The 23,030-nt window shown below is 37.5% G+C and overlaps 1 protein-coding gene and 1 pseudogene across 1 annotated transcript; one reads left to right on the forward strand and one right to left on the reverse strand.

The window, feature by feature from the left end:
* Positions 1-347: 347 nt before the first annotated feature.
* Positions 348-3,747, forward strand: LOC130960758 (transcription factor DIVARICATA). The gene is made up of 3 exons (XM_057886221.1): positions 348-1,627; positions 2,193-2,723; positions 3,254-3,747. The coding sequence occupies exons 1-2, from the start codon at positions 1,155-1,157 to the stop codon at positions 2,680-2,682; spliced, it is 963 nt and encodes a 320-aa protein (XP_057742204.1). The 5' UTR covers positions 348-1,154; the 3' UTR covers positions 2,683-2,723; positions 3,254-3,747.
* A 2,454-nt stretch (positions 3,748-6,201) lies between these two features.
* LOC130963266 (uncharacterized) lies at positions 6,202-7,171 on the reverse strand (annotated as a pseudogene).
* Positions 7,172-23,030: the final 15,859 nt, after the last annotated feature.

Below are 23,030 nucleotides of genomic sequence, written 5' to 3' on the forward strand. Positions count from 1 at the left end.
ACTTCCAAACACTTTTTAAACAAGTATTGTCTATGTCTCCGTGTCCTGCCCCCAAAAACAAACGGTACCTAAGTTTTTGAGATAGTTAAAAGAGTTCCTATCCTGATCAAGTGTGTTGCCACCCGTACTAGATAGAATCTTTTGATGCTAAATTTTAACACCTTATTTTTTTCTCTCTCCTCCTTGCTTGAAGTACCATTGTAGTATCTGTGTAAGCGCCCACAAACACCCTCTCAACCAATCACAACTCACTGCCTTTGACCTCTCTCTTTTCACACTCCTTCGCCTCTCTCTCTCTTCCATATAGATCGCTTTCTCTCACAGAAACAATCACTAGTACTAGTACTACTACTGCTACTCCAACAACAACAACTAAATTATCATATTCTGCTGAATATTATTATTATTTTTTTTATTCAAAAGACATGGCAACATTGTATTCTATTCTAATTGCACCATAGGTTCTCTGATTATCTGATGTTGTTGTTACTTCATCTTCTTCTGTCACGTTATTAACACATTTTCCCTGTTTTATAATACTCTGCACTGCAAAATCCAAGTTCAGAGCTTCACCGTACTAGTACTACTACTACTGCTACACTTCTACTTCTACTACCACCCCATTTCAATTTTCTTTCAAAGTTGCTTCCTTTTTTGTTTTTCTCACCTTCCCCTTCAGTCTTTTCCTTCTATATTGCACCCTTATCATTCTAGAACCTTCTATTCAGTGTCACTCGATAACCTTCTGGGGTTAGAATTTCGAATTTGGAATTCCATTGACATATTTGGGTTTATCTTTTAACTTTTTCATCTGGGTCTTTTTTTTTTTTTTTGTGTGCGGTAAATTTGGATGGTGATGATCTCTTCTTCTCTTAGATCTGAACTGTATTATTTAGGGTTTATGCCTGTGCTTTGTTCATAGCCTGTAGAATTTGGAATTTTCCTTAGGTCTTGGAAAAGAAAAAGAACCCTTTCCTTTTTTTCCCCATCCCTAGATTCCTCTGGTTGTGGCTACGTGAAAAGTAGCAGATTCCTTTGCAAAATAATGCATCTTTGTCCACAAGATTAAACTCTTACCACTCTTAATATCTCCCCTTTGTTATATATATCTCTCTCTCTTCTTTTTAATTGAATATTTACTTGAGTTGCTATGTATGTATGCAACTATTGGCTATAGCTTATTAGAAGAAGAAGAAGAAATGAACAGGGGAATTGAAGTTCTGTCTCCAGCTTCTTACCTTCACAACTCAAATTGGTTGTTCCAAGAGAGTGCAGGAACCAAATGGACACCACAAGAGAACAAGCAATTTGAGAACGCTTTGGCGCTCTTCGACAAGGAGACGCCGGACCGGTGGCTGAAGGTGGCGGCTATGATCCCGGGGAAGACGGTTGGTGATGTGATCAAACAGTATAGGGAGTTAGTTGAAGATGTGAATGTAATTGAATCTGGGTTCATACCAATTCCAGGGGGAACTACTGATGGTTCTTTCACATTGGAGTGGGTTGATAATCATGAATTTGATGGGTTTAAGCAATTCTATGGTGTTGGTTGCAAAAGGGGTTCTTCCACTAGGCCTTCTGAACAAGAAAGGAAGAAAGGTGTACCATGGACTGAAGAAGAGCACAGGTAATCATTTTACAAAAATGACATCACCACACCAAAAATCAATCACTAAATCAGTTACTGCACATTTGTACATAAATATATTTTTAATATGTATTTTATATTTTAATATATATTTTATACTCGTACCTAAATTGTTGACTGATTTTTTGTTTATACATAATTCAGATGCCTTTGAATAAATGGAAACTGAGATTAGATTGAAAACTTAGGTTTTTGAAGAGGATTTGTTTTAGTTAGTATTACACTGATCTTGCTATGTGTTTTGTGTATGTCAAATAGTACAAGAAGAATCCATGTTTTGCTAATGATTTTGAAGTTATAGAACTGATCAAGAGGTGCAGTGTGATGGTAATAGCCGATAGCTGATAGTTGATAGATGACAATTTAGTCAAACTTGTCAAATTATTTGACCACTCTCGACTATCAACTTCACATCAAGTTATCTGCACTGAAGTTGTGACTTTGAATTTGAGATCTTTTCTTTAGTGTTTAGTTTGCAAGTTTTGGTTACTATTTTTCCTTTTGCTTAGTGATTTCGATGTTGGACTAATTATCCACACCACAGGCTATTTTTGATGGGTTTGAAGAAGTATGGTAAAGGTGATTGGAGAAATATATCTCGAAATTTTGTTACAACAAGGACGCCGACGCAAGTTGCAAGTCATGCTCAGAAATACTTTATCCGGCAACTTAACGGCGGCAAGGATAAGCGGAGATCCAGTATCCATGATATCACAATGGTTAATCTCCCTGAAACAAAGTCGCCTTCGTCGGAAAGTAACAAACCTCCCTCTCCAGATGCAAATTTGAATCAGAATCAGAAGCTTTTGTCAAGCATGGTTAAACAGGAATATGACTGGAAATCACCACCATATGAGGGTGTGCCTTTGGTGTTTGATTCAACAAATGGAAATTCGTTCATGACACCTTTGTGTGGAGCTTCTTCATACGGATCTAAACCTCAGGAGCAGTATTTACTCAGAGGAACTTTCCATGGATTTCAATTTGGACCTTATGATACTTTTATGCAAATGCAACCAATGCAACCTCAGTGAAACTAGGCATGTATAATTCAGGGTGTAGAATTCTGAAAAAGGTACTAAAATGCTAAACCTCAATTTCGTCATAAACCCTTATCTAAAATGTGTTACATGACATTCTAAGAGTGTGGCTAGTTTACGTTTTAGAATTTTGTAAATAAAAAATATTAGAAATAATAACAGAAAATAAAAATATAAATTAAATAGATCTTAAAATGATCGTTTTATTGGATGTGATAAAATTATTTTTTAATATACAGGTAATTTTGATTGAGAAAAAAAAAGTTAACTAAAGTTTTTTTATGGATTTTTTAACAACTTTAAGGTATCTAATTGTACAATGTAAATATTTAGAATATAAAGTACACGTGAAGTAATGTTCAAGAATCAGAAAGTTAACTGTATTTATCCTTAAAATATTAAAAATATGTTACTAAAATGTGATTTATGAGAGGATAAGTTATGAAGCTTTTGATTGTGTAACAATAGTTTTTTCTAATTGGATGTTTGATGATTTAATTTGATTTGATTTGAATGATTGAACTTAGATGGTGGCTAATGCATCTTATTTGCATCTTCTATTTAGGAAGGACTTATCTGGAAGAATGTCAAGAGCACAAGGAAGTTATGTGTAGCTTGTGACTATTCACCTTTTTGGAAAATGCTTGCAATAAAAAGTAATGTTATATGTGTATTATTTTTGTGTATATTATTTTGTATATTTCTTTACTTTTGATATTAAAAGTGGATGATAAAAAATTAAAAAATCAAAATTATTTTTTTTATATATTTAAGAAAATATACAAAAATATACACACACAAAAAATACAAATATTATCTCCATGCAATAAATATGCAGCTTTCATGTTCACATATTGAATGAACAAAGCCAAAGCCATCAATCATATATATTAGTGGTGTAATTTTGAAAAAAAAAAAAAGAGATATTTTAGGGGGTTGTAATTAATGCTTTTAGACGATTAGACCATAAAGCTTTTTCAGATATGACTTGGGGGTGATTCATGAGGCACCTGGGCCTTAGCTTTGTCAAATATGAGTGAATATTTTGGTATAGAATTGGTATAGGTTCAATTCCTCATGTGTACTAAAAAGAATGTGATTTATAATGAAACATTTTGAAACACAAGTCTCTATGTATTAGAAATTATTTAAGTATTTTTTACTCTTCTAGTTCTATAATAACATCTTAAATTTACCAAATTATACTAAGATCATATATTAATGCAAAACAAACAAACATAACTGTACACTAAAATAATAATTGACTAGAATTATTCTAAAATTTATATTATATTATATCATTTTAGTGTATTATGCACTTTGTACTGGGTTCTATATAACATGGTGGACGTTAAGATCCTACTACCCCAAATTAAAAGTCCACGATTATGTAGTAGAACATTGTTTTTAAGTGCTACCCATCTGATTAATTAAGTCCACGAGTTACTTTTTCAATTCTATAATATTATTATGTTGAGTTAAGCCTCCAATGGGTTAATGATCTTAGGTGGTGGACACACAAAAAAAAATTAATTAATAATGAAGCAATTAAGAATCCTAATGCGTGGAATGATCAAAGTGAAGAATCATTCACGTGCTCTTTGTTTGCAAGTGGAACTGTGGAAGCAGTTAATTTTGGTTTTGGACACTATATCCCATGTCACCATATGCTTTGTTTTGAAACACATGCTGAGTCACACAGCATTTCTTCAAAGTGACACCAAAAAATTGTACTTTCAAATTACCTTATTTATTTCCACTAAACTAAAATAGGTAACCAATAATAAAAAAGTATTTTGTGTATTTATTTTATAAATTTAATTTTGATATATTTATGGTATAAAATATTTTATATAGTTATTTAATTATATCTATTTTTAAATAATTATTTATACCGTCAATATAAGAGATAATTATTTTTGCTGATATAGCTAATGTTATATAATTATTAGATACACATCTAAAATTACTTTACAATCATTTGATAAAGCATTCATATAGTTTAGTTAAATTTCAGATTCCATTAAATGATATAATTTATCTAATTAATTTACGAAACAAAAATAAATACAAATAAGTAATCTATCTCTAAAAGAGATGAGTTGACTGAGTTTGACATGGAATCTTGACCATAGATGAAGCCAAGAGCCACTAATTTGAGCATCTCATGCTCCACTCTTTCTCCTCTTTTCAATTTGTTCTCTCCATAATTATCAAGTTGTTACTCTCTTTTTTCTATCTTTTAACTTTTTAAGTTAAAATATCTTTAGTGCATATTCCTCTTCCTATAATTCCTCTGGTTCCAAGGGCTTAGTTTTCCATCCATGAACATAGATTTTATTTTAACTCATTCACACTCAATATCCGAGTTTTACTGCTAATCTTGGAACCTTATGCCTTTCAGTGGGACAATCTATCTGTTAGATTCTACTGATCAACAAGTTGTGGTTATGATTTGCGTTTTCAGCTTTTGGAATGATTGATATGAAGTTTTATACTTCATTAAAAAGCAAACAATGTGAGTTAGATTCATGCATTGTAATAGAAATATTCTTTAACCTTTTTTATTTTATATGCCAAAATTTAATTAAAATTTCTTTTGTTTTCCAATTTTTTATAAATATAATAAGTAATGACTTTTTTATTAGGAAAATTTCTAAACATGTCCGATTGTCAAAACTTGATGAGTATTGTTACAACACGTGATATGATAACAATATTTGATTCGTCTGCTATATATAATTTGAACTAATATAACACTTGACTAACACGTTATTAATCGAATACTTCTTTGTAGATTGATTACTGATCGAAAATATTTTTTTGTAAACTGATTACGAATGTTACATTATTTTTTAATGAAAATTGAGTTATAGCATAATACTTATACATTAATATGATGATAAGATCACATTTTTAAGAAAGAAAAAAGAAAGAAAATCCACTCCGAACAGATTTAAAAAAAAAAATACTAAGTTGACTATACATTTATTCAAAAATTAGAGTATTTTTAGTTATACCCATACTACAATATTAAATATTCGAAGAGTTCAGTCATATCTTAAAATTTGGTGCTATATCTCAATTCGAGTTTAGATAAGTCAAAGTAATATTTAAATACTATTAGACAATGTATTTAGTTAAAAGTCGTAACAATTTCGTCCAGCATATACTCAACAAATACAACCAAAAGCTTCACACTTATCACTCATATATATAGGCTATATACTCACATATAAATTCATACCATACATAAGATATAGAGATCTTATTATGACACTCATTAAGGAAAAACTACCATTTGTATCCATAAATTTTGCGAACACTGACAAAAGTACCCATCAAACAAGAAAACTAACGTTGTACCCATAAAAGATGGGTTTCGTGTGACAATAGTATCCAAACCATAATTTTTTGTTGATTTTTTAATAAAATTTCCAAATTAACCCTTCTATCTTCATCCCCAAATTCCAAATTTCGCAACCCATTACCATGTTCAACAACAGTCCCCTTCTATCTCTCTTCACCATCATCATCATTAGAATCCAAAGTGAAATTCATGGAATTCTCCAACTGCTGCATCTCAGCAAAACCAATCGGCCTATAACTGGCAGCAGCAGAAGAAGATTCTAGAGATCCTCCACTCCTCGCAGAGATTACCGAATAAGCACCAATAGAAAGAACAACCATGAAAGCAAGTTGGCAGTTGAACTGAAGCGTGGCAAGGGCGCTGGCTCTGTGGTAGTCCATGTGGCCCTTGCACCTCAGAGTATAGTTTCCCCTGCTCAGCTGGTGCAGGGAGCACCCTTGCGCCACCCAGCCGGAGAACAAAGCCAGGCCAATCTGAATGATCCACGTGCCCTGAAGGATGAAGCCCATTCCACCGCCCAATTTGGGGAAAGCGGAGCCCGGAGACTTCAATTCAAGAAAAGTGGAGAAAACACATACAGCGATGGGAACCAGCAAGAGACTGTAGTAACGGTTTTCGACCCCGCTTGGATCCTTCCTCTGAAGGTAGAGAACAAGAGGAACTCTTGGACGAAGGCGAAGGCGGCAAGGAGTTCTAATAATGATGAGGGGAGAGGGAGGGGGAAGGTGAAGAGAGAGAGGAGGGAGTAAGAGAGGAAGAGGAGGGCGATTGGTAGGAGCTGGAGTTGGAGGACGGAGCCAACGGCATCGTTTGAGTTGTGTGCGTCGAAGAGGGAGACGAGGGAGTTGATGATGAAGAAGGCAGAGAAGATGGAGATGGAGATGGAGAAGAGAGAGGATTGAGATCGAGAATGGGAATCTTGTTTGCGGTTGGAGAAGGTGGCTTGGAGGGTTTCATGGGAACTCACCGGAGGTGCAGAGGAAGAAAAAGGATTAGGGTTGTGAAATTTGGAATTTGGGGATGAAGATAGAAGGGTTAATTTGGGAATTTTATTAAAAAATCAACAAAAAATTACGGTCTGGATACTATTGTCACACAGAACCCATCTTTCATGGGTACAACGTTAGTTTTCTTGTTTGATGGGTATTTTTGTCAGCGTTCTCAAAATTTATGGGTACAAATGATAGTTTTTCTCACTCATTAAAAAAAGAGAGAGAGAAAGATTCAAAAAATATGTTATTTTTTTTGTATTATTTTTTTAATAAAAATTGAGTTATAGCATAGCACTTATACATTAACGTGATGATAATATCACGTTTCCAAGACCACTCACGTTTTTAAGAAAGAAACAAGAACAAAAATCCACTTCAAATAAATTTAAAAAAAATATTAAGTTGACTATACATTTATTTGAGAGTCAGAGTATTTTTAACAGATATCCATATTACAATATTAAAGAATATTCAAGGAGTTCGGTCATATCTTAAAGTTTGATGCTATATTTCAGTTCGAGTTTAAGTATGTAAAAACAATATTTAAATCTATTAGCCATTGTATTTGGTTAAAAATTGTAACAACTTTGTCTATTATATACATGACAAAAACGGTCAAAAATTTCACATTGATCACTCATATATATAGGTTATACTCACATATAAGTTCATATCATATATTGGATATAGAGATCTTATTATGGTACTCGTTAAGAAAAAAAAGAAAAAGATCCAAAAAATGTTATTCTTATTTTTTTTTATGTATTTATGCAATTTTTACGGTGTATTAAAAAATGTCTCTTTGTATATATATTGTTGTAGTTTAGTATTGAGAAAATAAAGATTTTAATATTATTAATATTGTTTATTTGTTAGTATGAATTTGATGATCTTTTAATTTTCACGTTTATGCTGGTGTTATTTCTAATGTTAACATAAATTTAAAACGGTATCTAATTTAGGTGGATTTTTACGAAAATATCTTTTTTAAGTGATTTTTTTTAAAAGTTCTTTTAAAAAAGTAAAAATAATTTTATGTTTAGATATCTTAAGTCAAAATATGTTTTTATTTAATAATTATGTTTGGATATATTAATATAAAAGTATTTTTATAGGCATTTGATTCGTTTGTTACAATTCGAACTAGTATAACACCTGACTAATGCGTTATTGATTGAATACTTTTTTGTAGACTAATTATTGATGGAATATTTTTTTGTAGACTGATTACGAATGTTACATTATCTTTTAATGAAAATCGAGTTATAGCATAACCCTTATACATTAATGTGATGATAAGATCACATTCCAATAAAAAAAGAAGAAGAAAAATTCACTCCGAACATTCTTCTCAAAAAAAAAAAAAAAATACTAAGTCGACTATATATTTATTTGAGAGCTAGAATATTTTTAGCAGATACTCTTACTACAATATTAAAAAATATCTATAAAGTTTGGTCATATTTTAAAGTAGTTTAGTGTTATATCTCACTTCGAGTTTAAGTACATCAAAATAGTATTTAAATACTATTAGACATTGCATTTGATTAACAGTCGTAAAAACTTCATCATATACTTGACAAAAATGGTCAAAAGCTATATATATATATATACTCACATATAAATTTAATTTATACCATATATATGATATAGAGATCTTGTTGTGGCACTCATTAAGAAAAAAAAGGAGAAAGATCTAATAACAAATATCTTATTTTTATTTTTTCTGTATTTTTAGACCTATGGTCACGGTTTTTTACCGTGGCCATAGGTCTATGGTCACGTTTTTTTATCTATGGTCACGGTTTTTATGGTCACGGTTTCAATTTTCAAAATCTGACACTTTAGGCCACGTTTTTTTACCGTGACCATAGGTTAATCTATGGTCACAGTGAAAACCATGACCATAGCCTTGAAAACCGTGACCATAGCCTCTATGGTCATCCCTCCTTAAAACCGTGACCATAGATAAGGCTATGGTCACAGTTTTCACCGTGGCCATAGCTTCTATGGTCACCCTTCCTTAAAACCGTGACCATAGCCCTATCTATGGTCACGGTTTTCACCGTGGCCATAGACTCTATGGTCACTCCACCAAAAATCGTGACCATAGCCCTATCTATGGTCACGGTTTTTACCGTGATCATAGTCTCTATGGTTACCCCTCCTTAAAACCGTGACCATAGATAGGGTTATGGTCACAGTTTTTCACCGTGGCAATAGACTCTATGGTCACTCTCCTTAAAACCGTGACCATAGCCTATCTATGGTCACGGTTTTTCACCATGGCCATAGCTTCTATAGTCACCCCTCCTTAAAACCGTGACCATAGGCCTATCTATGGTCACGATTTTTTAAAACGGTGACTATAGCCTGTTGTTGTTTATGAGATTCATTTTTTTAAATTATAATCACATCCTAAAATGATAATAATCACAAAATAAATCTAAAAATAAGAAATTCAAGAAATCTAAATCATAAAAGTTTCATTATAAGATAGATATGTTTAATTTTTAGTCTAAACAACACAAATCAAAATAGAGTGGAATTTTTTCAATTACATGTAATACCTCAAAAAGTACATAACACATCAAAATATTGCATTTACATAACGAAGGTCATTGTAAGACCCATCCCATGTGATATTTGTATAGAACATATTTTTTTCATCACATCATGTCTTCCTGCACGTAAAAGAAATAAACATGTTAGATATCTTGCAAAAATGCTTTTGATGATGCAACACATATGCAGCAAAAGAAGGGAAACATTCATCCACAGCAACACTCAAGAATTATTCACAACCATCATTCACTTCAAATAGTAGCTATTTCAAGAATGTAGCAGTAGTGATAGCATAGACTGTAACACCCTAATATTCAAATCCTTATGCTCGAGTCATAAGTCAATGATATTACGGTGGTACGACTCTCAGGTGGATTTTTAATATATAACTATAGGTAATTTCGAAAGGAGTATTATTCGAGAAGCCTGAAAAGAGTAGAAATAAAATCGCGAAGACGTAACTCGCACGTTTCGACAATGAAAAGTTAAACTGCAAGCCGAACGCGATATACGAACAAGGCATAAAGGAGATTAAGAGATAGATAACAGATAGATATATATAACATAAGTACTAGCCACTAGTCGCGACCCGCGAAGTTTAGGCCGGCTAGGGTACAGTATGAAAGTAGTTGACAACAGTATATCCTAATCTCTCCCAAAGGAAACATAAGAGCCTCTATAGGCAAGTTCCAAAAGAGTTCAATACATAATATAATTGTTTCAAAACAAAGATGGAGAGATTCTAAGCAAAACACAAAGTAGAGAAAACAAAGATCTTCGCCGTCTCTCAGACGTACCACAGCTCACTTCTGAGCACTTGGACCTGTATCTGAAAAACAAGAGATATATACGGAATGAGAACCCCGGGCCCATGGGTTCCCAGTACGGTAAAAGTGCCAAATAAATACAATGCACTGCAATAAAAACTCACTAAGCATCCTAAACTCCTTTTCACCAAGTATCCAGCCTAGATTCTCACTAATCCATAAATAGGCATCTGACGTAAGGGGATACTAAATCTAGTTCATATTACACATGTTTCCCAATTCGCTGATTCTTCCACGAATCAGACTCAGAATCATAAGCAAAACCATTACCAGTTGTTCCGCCTCAGCAACTCTATATCAATACATCATACCCTCGCCTGGAGCTAGTGAAATCACATCACTGCGTCTACCCAGGGGGCTCAAATGATCTCATTCAAAAATCATCATCATTATGCAATCGCATTATCAATTCATCTCATCAAGAACAGCCCCCAACATCCACCGACACCATCATGAGGGATCTCTCAGTTGTACAAACACAAGCAATACAGACAAGTAATACACAAATAAGGTACAAGTAGAACAAGTAGCATGTAATCAGGTAACATAGCATATATGATATAGAAATCCAAAACAAATAGGCAAACCCAAACAATTCAAACATATGCAAATGATGTATGCCTGCCCTATGGCTGATGATATCATCTGTCGGTTATCAAGCCAACCCGACGTGTCCGGTAGCTAACCCGGGCACAGTCTCTCTGTTGCGTATTAATATCATTAGAGGGAATATGTGCCCTGTCACCATTAGAGGGTATCTGCGCCCTGTCGCCATTAGAGGGTATCTGCGCCCTGTCGCCATTAGAGGGTATCGGTGCCCTGTCACCCTTACAACCAGAGAGAAAACACAAGCATGCTTACATTCAACATTTTTCATCATTATTCAATTATCATTATGCCTTTATACTCAGCCATAATCCATAATGGCTTTGCCGTAGCTCGGCAATAGCTCAGCCATTCGGCTCACAGTTCAATCCAGAACTAGCCAATTTATCAACATGGCTCCGCCGTATCCGGCAATAACTCAGCCATCCGGCTCATGGTTCAATCAAGAACCAACCATTTATCAATAATTATAGCCCTTCGGCTCATGGCATACACGGTACTTCTACTGCCATCCTCCATATCTCATATAATCACAACTTTTCCCTTGCTTCATTCGCAAGTTACCACATCCCCTAACTCTTTCCTCTTTGCTAGGCATATCATAATGATTCAATACATAAGGGGTGAGATCGGAGGCTTAAAAGTATGGGATTTAGCTTTTAAAACTCACAAATCAACTTCGGGATGAAAACATGGCTACGCGCACGCGTACTTCACGCGCACGCGTGGATGGCCACAAAGCTCATCGACGCGTATGCGTCATACACGCGGACGCGTGGATTGAAACACCGCCAGACGACGCGTAAGCGTCAGCCACGCGTACGCGTGGGTGCATTTGCGCCCCAGGCACAAAACTGGCACAACTCTGGCACAACTCTCGGGAAAATGGCTGGGCATTGGGTGCAGCGCATCGACGCGCACGCGCACACCACGCGCTCGCGTGGATGGTGCCTTCTCGAAGAACGACGCGTACGCGCCAAGTGCGCCTACGCGTGGAGGGTCATTCTGCTAAAAGAATTTCTAAGTTAAAAGCTGCAGAATTCACAGATTCAACCCCCAATCTTCCGACGGACATAACTTCCTCATTTTAAATCGTTTTTCACCCGTTCTTCGAACGGCATGGACATCCCGGATCCAATTTCATTTCTAAAAAGATTTGGCACAAAACAAAGATCCGTAGTCCAAGTTATGTCCCTTCAAAGTATGCCCAAAAACCATATTTTTCATAAAAACCACAAAGTGCCATTTTCAAACAAGCCATTTTCAACCCTTTTTCAAAATCAACCAAAACATGCCAATTTCATCCCTTTTCTTTGAAATCGATCAAAGTATATCAAAATCGACAATAAGCCTCCTCAACTCATACACTAACACATTACCACAATTCACAAAACCGCCATATAACCATTTTTACCCATTTCACACAATGGCTAAATTACAAACACATTAACATGTCATACGTCCTTCCTCATCCCAATTTCTAACAATACTATTCCCAATCAATCCCCATTATACATAAACAATATCATACTCACTATCACATGGTTTCACCCACAAATCAACCTTAATCATTTCTCAAACATATATCACAACATACATATCTCTCATTGTAAAACCCGGTTAATTAACGGCTAATTAACCCATAAATGAGAATTTATTCTAGAAAGCCTAAAATGTGATTTTTATGGCTAAATGTGATAGAGGAGACTGAGACGAGAAATTTGGTACCAATTTTATAGAATTCGGACCAAGATTGGACTGAACGGGCCAAACCGGGCCAACCGGACCCAAAGTGGGCCCTTGGCCCAACATAACTTAACCAAAACCCTAGTTTTCTGCACTCTCTCTCCTCATTTGTTACACATTCACGCTGAAATGGTGGAGAGGAAGGGAAGAACATTCTCTCAACTTCTCTCTCTCACTTGATCTTCAAACCACCATAACTTTTGATCTAGAGCTCCGATTGCCGCTCCGTTTGCGGCCACGCGTTCACCGCGGAGAGCTCTACAAAACCCATACAATTAATCTTGAGGTAAACCACAAGTTTCTGTTCGAAATTCCAGCCCTTATTTTCGAGTTTCATGGGTAAAATGTTGAGATTTTGGGTTCTTTGATGTTATAGGACCCAACTCTCTTGAAGGAGAAGGTTAATCTTGTCTCCTTGGACCTTGGGTGTGGTAAGATTCTCAACCCTAGTGTAATTTTGTTGTTCTATGATGTTTGGGTTTTGAGATGTTGTGTATGGGTATGATGGTTGTGGCTTAGGTTGTGTATGTGTGGATATTGGAACTTGATTGGTGATATTGAAAAGCTTGGAAAGGGTTTGGTGGTGAAAAAATCTGTTCTTGGAGGTGTTGAGGCCTTGAGAGCTTGTGGATAAGTGATTTGGAAGTGCTCCGGGGGAGCTTGGAAAAATCGGCTAAGGTATGGTTTCGGTTTCCCGTATCTAATATGTAATGTGGTAGGAAATACTTAGGCTAGAGGCCCTAAGATAGGCATTGAATTGTTGATGTTGTTGAATGATTGAGATATATGATGTGGTCATATATGTGATGATGATTATTGATGTCTTGGTGGTATAATGTATGAGAAATATGCATGTTGTGATATATGCTTGATGATTGGTTATGGTTGGATTGTGGGTTGAACCATGTTAATGGTGAGTATGATGTTGATTGTGTACCATAATGATTTATTGGAATTGTTGTTGTTGAGAATTGGCATGAGGAATAGTATATGATATGTCAATGTGTTTGAGTTTGAGCCACTTGGGTGAAGTGGGGTAAAATGATGAGATAGTGATTTTGGTAAATTGTGGTAATGTGTCAATGTGTGAGTTGAGGAGGCTTGATGTTGAATTTGATACATTTGATTGATTTCAAAGAAAAGGGATGAAATTGGCATGTTTTGATTGGTTTTGAAAAGAGTTGGAAATTGCTTGTTTTGAAAATGGCACTTTGTGGTTTTGTATGAAAATATGGTTTTTGGGCACACTTTGGCGGGATATAACTTGGACTACGGATCTCCGTTTTGTACCAAATCTGTTTAGAAATGAAATTGGATCCGGGATGTCCATGCCGTTCAAAGAACGGGTGAAAAACGATTTAAAATGAGGAAGTTATGTCCGTTGGAAGATTGGGGTTTAAACCTGTGAATTCTGTAGCTTTTAACTTAGAAAATTTTTAGCAGAATGACCCCTTGCGCGTGGGCGCACCTGGCGCGTACGCGCCGATCTTCCAGAAAATGCCATCCACGCGTGCGCATGATGTGCGCGGGCGCGCCGATTGTGCTGCACCCATTGCCCAGCCATTTTACCGAGAGTTATGCCAGAACTGTGCCGGTGTTGTGCCTGGGGCACGAGAACACCCGCGCGTACGCGTGGTTGACGCGTGCGCGTCGATGAGTTTTTGAGGCCATCCACGCGTGCGCGTGGAGTGCGCGAACGCGTGGCCCTGTTTTCATCCCAAAGTTGATTTTTGAGTTTTAAAAGCCAAATCTCATACTTCTAAGCCTCCGATCTCACCATTTATGTCTTAAATCATTATGACATGTCTAGCTATTAAAAAGGGGCTAGTGAATGAGGTAACTTGCGAGTGAAGCAAGGGAAAAATGAATGATCAATGAGGATCAAGATGATTAAGTGAGATGCGGAGGATGTTGGTGGAAGTGCTTGTTATGCCATGGGCCGAAAGGCTGTAATTGTTAATGAAATGGCTGGTTATGGATTTAACCGTGAGCCGGAATAGCTGTGTATGTTATGAATATTGGCTGGTTCTGGACTGAACCGTGAGCCGGATGGCTGATATGGATGTTGATCCATGGATGAGAATTCATGCATGTTTATGCTGAATTATTGATAATTGAGATTTGCACTTCCACTATCAGAGGCACGAGATCCCTGGGAGAAAGCAGTGGCTAGCCACCACGTGCTCCAGGTGGAGGCTCGAGGCTCTGTTGACCCTATGTCGTAAGTGTGGCCGGGCACTGTGAAAGATCCGGATGAGCTCGCCCCCGAAATATTCACCAGTGAGGGTGATGGATATGGATCATGTTTATGATCAAGTTTATAACGAGTATAACTCGAATTGGGGATGCACGACAGAGGGACAGTCCAATGGTTAGCGACCAGGACTTGTCGGGTTGGCTCTATAACCGACAAGATGATATCATCGGCCACTAGGGACAGGCATTCATCATATGCATACTATGTGAATTGTTTGAGATTGCCTATTTGACTGCATATTATTTGCTAATTGTCTAAATGTCTTAACTGCTCCTATTTATATATTCTTTGCCTGATATAACTGTGTTTGCTACATTATACTCCTGCTGGTGGTTGGGAGGTTTGAAGGAATTGGAAAGGGAAGTATTAGTTAGACTGAAGAATCTTTAGTCAGATGCCCTTATAGGGTTTAGCTTATTTATAAGCTTTGAATGATCTGGAGGAAGTTCTAGGATTGCCTTTGGCTTTCCTCTATTATTATGTATTATATATGTGGAAGCTGTTACCATGCTGGGGACCTCTGGTTCTCACCCATGCGGATTTTGTGGTTTTCAGATGCAGGACGTGAGGTTTCCCGCTGAGGCATGCTGGAGACTTCTAGATTTGCGAAGATCCTTTGTTCTCGGGGCTATATTTTGGTTTATATGTTTTGTTTAGATACCTTTATCTCCATTAAATAATACAAACTGTGATGACTCCTCTTATGAGAGATTTTGGAGAATAGGTTTTATGTATTTGTGTCCCTTTGGGTTTCCTTTGGGGTTTTCCTTATTTTATCATATGTATATATTGTTATGCTCGGACCGGTTATCTTCGCAGCCGGATCTTGAGTCTTGATATTCCTATTTTTGACACTCCTTTGTATATATATAATCTCGCGTTGGTTTATCCTTGTTCGTTACGTTATCGATCGGAGTGTTGCGCTTTCGAGTTGCGATTTTTGTTTACCCCTTTTTCTACAAAGGCTCCTAGTTATAATCAATCATTCATACTACTATACGTACTAAATTTTTTATATTAGAGGTCGTAATACCTTGCCATCGCTGAATTATGACTTAAGCATAAGATTCTGTATGGTAGGGTGTTACACTCATGCATCATCATACCATCAAGGCATCAATAGTCATGATTACATATATGACCACATAACATACCTCAACCAAAACCAAACATACCTCATCTACACAATTTCACCCAAAATTACCAAATTCCGCACCTCAACCCCTCAAACCTTATTATCCAATAACCAACCCAATCATTCACATATTCATTATCTGAAATTCATCCAATCACTTGTGTCATCATACAATGCACACATCAACTTACCTTCCTTACCTCTTTCCGGCCTCCGGCCCAAAATTTACGGCCTCCGGCCCAATTTCACAATTTGAATGCATAAACCACAAATCAATACTCATTGCCCGATACATCAAATTTCCAATACACCAAGCATACAAGGCCACATAATTCTCAACCCAATCATTAATTCACATTACATATCAACTATGCATATTAGCACCAACCATTTGCACAATCCAAACTTAATCCTAGGGCATCTAGCCTAGGAATTCTCATCACATCACACGGTACTTAAATGAAACTTAAATCGTACCTCTTGTAGCCAAATCAATTGAGCCTCTTCTTTAGAAGTCTCTACCAATCTTAGTCCCAAGCCACACCAAAGCTCCTCAAGCAACACCAATCTCCCAATTGTGCACCAAGATCATCAAATACACTAACATAACCAATATCACATACATACATCAACCTAGGGCTCATAAAAATGACAAATCACAAGGGTTTGAGCACTTCTTACCTCAGCCCATATGAAGTAGGGATAGAACTCACTTAGAATCCATGTTGGAGTATCCCTAAACACCCAAAATTACAAGATTTCAACACTAACTTCCCAAAAACGTGTAACAGTGGGGAAATTCGAAAACTGGACAGAGATGAATGGAATACTCACCACAAAACTTGAATAAAATTGTAGAGGATGAGAAGAGCGACGCGTGGCCGCAAACGGCTCGTCAATCGGAGCTCCGTAGCTCAAGTTATGGTGGTTTGAAGATCAAAGAGAGTTAGGTTTTTTCTCTTCTCTTCTCTCTTCTCAATTCAGCGCCCCACACTCCTCTTTTAGGGTAAAAATGAGCTGAAATGCTCATAACTAATGTTTATATATGTTGGGTCTTGGGCCCACTTAGGCCCAGTTCACTTATTTTTGTCCGTTGGCCCAATTTTGGACCAAAACCTTTAAGATTAGCGCTTTAAATCGCACTTCAAATATTTCTACCTCCCCTAATTATAATTCCTCATTTCTTAATCTTATTTACTCATAATCAATTTTCTCAGCTGCAGTACCAGACAGGTCTCAGCCAGTACTGCCGGTCAAAATTCCACTGTGCGCTTTTACGCAGAAAACTATGTCTTCCGACTCAGAAGAATTCACTGAATCCAAATATCATATTGAAATCATCAAATTCCAATTGCCAAATCTTCCAACCATATTCGCTCCTACTTAACTCATTATTTAATTAATTTCGGTTAGACCGGGTATTACATTCTACCCCCCTAACAGAAATTTTCGCCCTCGAAAATTCCATCCATCACTACGAGTACGCGAGCGTAGTCTGCCGTTATATCTAACGCATAACAGTTCCAAGGTCCTTTTACTCTACGCACTTCCGCTGGTGCGCTCTGATTTCTCTATCCCTGAGGGTCTCGGTCGTTCGTTCAACGCCGACCAACAGCCTCGTTCCTTACTTTTACCGTCTCATCAACTCACACCTTATTAAATCTCAAATCATGTCATCAATAAGATTGCCATCATCGTTAATCATAGCCATTATCCCACATCACTATAATCAATCAACGATCATCACCACACCTTAATCATACTCCATCACTATCCTCTCTGCCAAACCAATTCCTCTAATCACAGTTCAACTCCAAGCATAATCTCCAAACTTACTTTCTTATTCTCAAACCCTCAAATTCCTTCATGACTTGCTGATATAAAGTCTCTGGCTTATCAATCAAAAACCCCTTCCATTTCTAGAAATCAAATGAGTTTGGAATAGTAAGTTAACAAAATCAAAAGAGTTCGCATTTCCTTTAATAATCTATAAAAGCATTTGAAACACATTTCTTTTGTTAAAATTACTCATATCAAAACCAAAACCAACACTCTTTCAAATTCTTGGGGAAAAATTTTCAACAGTACCTCTCCAAAAATTGGAGTTTACCACCTGTCACGGGTTACCTCAAACCAATCTCAATACCGCATCGACATTTCGATTTAATGGTCTTCACATTCGTTCTTCAAAAATCAATCATTATAAATCTCAAACTAAAACCAAGGTCACTATGACCAAACATCACAGTACTCATCTCTCAACACCACAACTTGCACTCTCTCATCATCTAAATCCAATTGTGCATTAATGATAATTTTCTCATCCGCTTTAGAACCATCAAAGCTCGCAGCCGCAATCATTTCAAACTACTTGGGGATCATTACTTGCAGTAACCCGCTTAACCCTTCTAGTATTCAAACATAAGATACTATAGTAAACTTTTACAGCTCTCATTCGTAGCTATCCTGTGTTACTGCTTCCACAAGTTTCCGTTGCTTTATTCTGATCTCTCGTCTAGTACGAGCTCTATCACTTACTTCCTCAAGTGCTCAACCACAACTTAGCTTGACTGGCATTCACTAAATTTCTATCTATGATAGCCAAAACCACATACCAACTTAATCGTACTTTTAGCACGTTGTTACCAATCTTTCGCTTACCAATTCCCAAACTGTCGGATCTAACGGTATCCCCCGTTGTTGTAGTGAACACACGACCTTGTTGTTGGCTCTTGGTAGTATTCCGGTTGACCTTCTTAGGACGTTTCTAGGACACATGTCCAACTCCTCTACAACCATGGCAAAGTCCCAATCTACCTCGACACGGAGTTCTCGAATGATGGCTTTAACATCGCCCACCAGTCATTCCATTTTGAGGTTGCTTTCCATTAAAGGCCTACCTAATCATTTATGCTCACCAAACCTTCTATTAAGATAACTTAGGGTTATCTAGAACAGATCATAATTTTTCATTCGACCATGTATTATGAGTGAATACCAGCCTTCAGCATTATCTAAAGTGGTAAAGAATTAAGTTATCAGTTTTCTTATTACCTCAGGTAGGAAAATCAGACCTGGCAGTCTCCCGATCCTTCCGGTGTGGGCAATCTCTGACCAAATGTCCTAGCTTTTTCTGCAATTGTAACATAAACTCGAACCATAACGACATGGTCTGTTTGGGTGATGACCTCCACATCCCTGACAGCTCAAAACATCTGAAGCAGCCACTATTTGTTTTTCCCTACCTTTTCCTTGGGAATTTTTATTCGTCGCAAGGTCATTTCGCCTTTGGGGAAAACGTTGTGGGTATCCTCTTCTCTTAAACTCTTGACCCCTTGTTGGGTACTCTTGATTGTGCTCCCTGCGGTGGGACTCCCGATGGTCATTCTTCGCCTCAACAGCCTTCCTCACACATTCTTCAGCAATACGGCTCTTGTTTACAAGTTCGGAGAAGACCCTAATCTCCATCGGTCCAACGGAGCTCAGGATTCCACTTCGAAGTCCTCCCTCATACTTAATACACTTCCATTCCTCGAAGTCTCCCGGGGTTCCTTGACACATACGAGAAAACCTGAATAACTCCTCAAATTTATCCGTATACTCAGATACGGACATTGTACCCTGCTTCAGTTGCAGTAATTCAAGTTCCTTGGCCGTTCTAGCAGAATTCGGAAAGTACTTCTTATAAAATTCCACTTGGAAGGCACCCCAGGTGATAGGATCATTCCCCTGCTGCAGGAGACGTTGAGCCCCTTGCCACCAATGCGATGCTTCCCCCGTGAGCAGATAGGTAGCAAATTCAACACACTGTTCTTCAGGCACCAACTGCGCTTGCAGTGCTCGCTCCATGGCCTGAAACCAGGTGTCAGCTTCAGTCGGATTAGTGGTTCCCTTGAACTTAGGTGGATTAACCTTTAAGAAAGTTGCCAGTGTCATCGGGCCCTGAGCTCCACTTCCACCTTTGCCATTATTGTTTATCTGTTGCCCAAGAGCCTCCGCAGTGGCCTGCATAGCAGCAGCCATATTCTCCAACGCCGCCATAAGGTTTACCGGGTTATTCGGGTTAATTTCCGGTTCCTGAGTACTAGTACGATCTCTCTCACGTCCCCGACCGGGTCCACGAGGCGCCATCTGGTTCCTATACACACCAAACAATCGATATCAAGTTGATCAGTCTTAATATCGGAAGTATAGTGCTTCAAAGTACCAAAAGTACACTCATGAACTTCATGCTAGATGTATCGGTTAGATACCCTAACTAGCACAGGCACAGACTCAGAGTATGCATTGAAGCATAAGCAGTTCCATCCCTCAGGCTCACAAGGACGAACTGCTCTGATACCATAATGTAACACCCTAATATTCAAATCCTTATGCTCGAGTCATAAGTCAATGATATTACGGTGGTACGACTCTCAGGTGGATTTTTAATATATAACTATAGGTAATTTCGAAAGGAGTATTATTCGAGAAGCCTGAAAAGAGTAGAAATAAAATCGCGAAGACGTAACTCGCACGTTTCGACAATGAAAAGTTAAACTGCAAGCCGAACGCGATATACGGACAAGGCATAAAGGAGATTAAGAGATAGATAACAGATAGATATATATAACATAAGTACTAGCCACTAGTCGCGACCCGCGAAGTTTAGGCCGGCTAGGGTACAGTATGAAAGTAGTTGACAACAGTATATCCTAATCTCTCCCAAAGGAAACATAAGAGCCTCTATAGGCAAGTTCCAAAAGAGTTCAATACATAATATAATCGTTTCAAAACAAAGATGGAGAGATTCTAAGCAAAACACAAAGTAGAGAAAATAAAGATCTTCGCCGTCTCTCAGACATACCACAGCTCACTTCTGAGCACTTGGACCTGTATCTGAAAAACAAGAGATATATACGGAATGAGAACCCCGGGCCCATGGGTTCCCAGTACGGTAAAAGTGCCAAATAAATACAATGCACTGCAATAAAAACTCACTAAGCATCCTAAACTCCTTTTCACCAAGTATCCAGCCTAGATTCTCACTAATCCATAAATAGGCATCTGACGTAAGGGGATACTAAATCTAGTTCATATTACACATGTTTCCCAATTCGCTGATTCTTCCACGAATCAGACTCAGAATCATAAGCAAAATCATTACCAGTTGTTCCGCCTCAGCAACTCTATATCAATACATCATACCCTCGCCTGGAGCTAGTGAAATCACATCACTGCGTCTACCCAGGGGGCTCAAATGATCTCATTCAAAAATCATCATCATTATGCAATCGCATTATCAATTCATTTCATCAAGAACAGCCCCCAACATCCACCGACACCATCATGAGGGATCTCTCAGTTGTACAAACACAAGCAATACAGACAAGTAATACACAAATAAGGTACAAGTAGAACAAGTAGCATGTAATCAGGTAACATAGCATATATGATATAGAAATCCAAAACAAATAGGCAAACTGATGAGCGGATAATTTGTATGCTTTTTGGCATTGTTTTTAGTATGTTTTTAGTATCTTTTAGTTAGTTTTTAGTATATTTTTATTAGTTTTTAATTAAAATTCACTTTTCTGGACTTTACTATGAGTTTGTGTGTTTTTCTGTGATTTCAGGTATTTTCTGACTGAAATTGAGGGTCCTGAGCAAAAATCTGATCCAGAGACTGAAAAGGACTGCAGATGCTGTTGGATTCTGACCTCCCTGCACTCGAAGTGGATTTTCTGGAGCTACAGAAGCCCAATTGGCGCGCTCTCAACGGCGTTGGAAAGTAGACATCCTGGGCTTTCCAGCAATATATAATAGTCCATACTTTGTCCAAGATTTGATGGCCCAAACCCGCGTAGCAATCCGGCCTCAGAAATTCCAGCGTTAAACGCCGGAACTGGATTAAAAGTTGGAGTTAAACGCCCAAACTGGCATGAGAACTGGCGTTTAACTCCAGAAAACGTCTCTACACATAAAAGCTTCAATGCTCAGCCCAAGCACACACCAAGTGGGCCCGGAAGTGGATTTTTCTGTCATTTACTCATTTCTGTAAACCTTAGGATACTAGTTTACTACTTATAGGACCTTTTGACATTGTAATCAAGACCTTATGACCTCATAACATTTCATACACGTTCTTTCCACAGTATGAGCCTCTAAACCCCATGGTTGGGGGTGAGGAGCTCTGCTGTGTCTTGATGGATTAATGCAATTACTACTGTTTCTTATTCAATCATGCTTGCTTCCGTTCTAAGATAACACTTGTTCTTAATCCGGATGAATGTGATGATCCGTGACAATCATCATCATTCTCAACCATGAACACGTGCCTGACAAGCACCTCTGTTCTATCTTAGATTGAGTAGTTATCTCTTGGGTTCTTTAATCGGAATCTTCGTGGTATAGGCAGGACCTGATGGCAGCATTCAAGAGAATCCGGAAGGTCTAAACCTTGTCTGTGGTATTCTGAGTAGGATTCAATGATTGAATGACTGTGATGTGCTTCAAACCTGTAACCTACTGGGCGTTAGTGACAGACGCAAAAGAGTGATTCTATTCCAGTAGGGGAGGGAACCAAACCGGTGATTGGCGGCACTGTGACAGAGTGCTTTGCATTAGCTTTCACTGCGCGGATGGGAGGTAGCTGCTGACAACAGTGAGACCCTACACGAGCTTGCCATGGAAGGAGACATGCGTGTTTGATGAAGAGGACAGTAGGAAAGCAGAGATTCGGAAGATGGAGCATCTCCAAACCTCAACCCATTCTCCATTACTGCAGTACAAGTAACCATTACATGTTCTTTTGCTTTTTACAATCAATCCTGATAATTTCTGATATCCTGACTAAGATTTACAA

This window comes from Arachis stenosperma, chromosome 2 (assembly GCF_014773155.1).
Source record: "Arachis stenosperma cultivar V10309 chromosome 2, arast.V10309.gnm1.PFL2, whole genome shotgun sequence".
NCBI classification, from domain to species: domain Eukaryota; kingdom Viridiplantae; phylum Streptophyta; class Magnoliopsida; order Fabales; family Fabaceae; genus Arachis; species Arachis stenosperma.

Bases quoted from the DNA above. Each gene is read 5' to 3' on its own strand.
- LOC130960758 (XM_057886221.1), top strand. From the start codon at position 1,155: ATGTATGCAACTATTGGCTATAGCTTATTAGAAGAAGAAGAAGAAATG. The intron at 1,628-2,192 runs GTAATCATTTTA...TCCACACCACAG, and splicing joins TGGACTGAAGAAGAGCACAG to GCTATTTTTGATGGGTTTGA.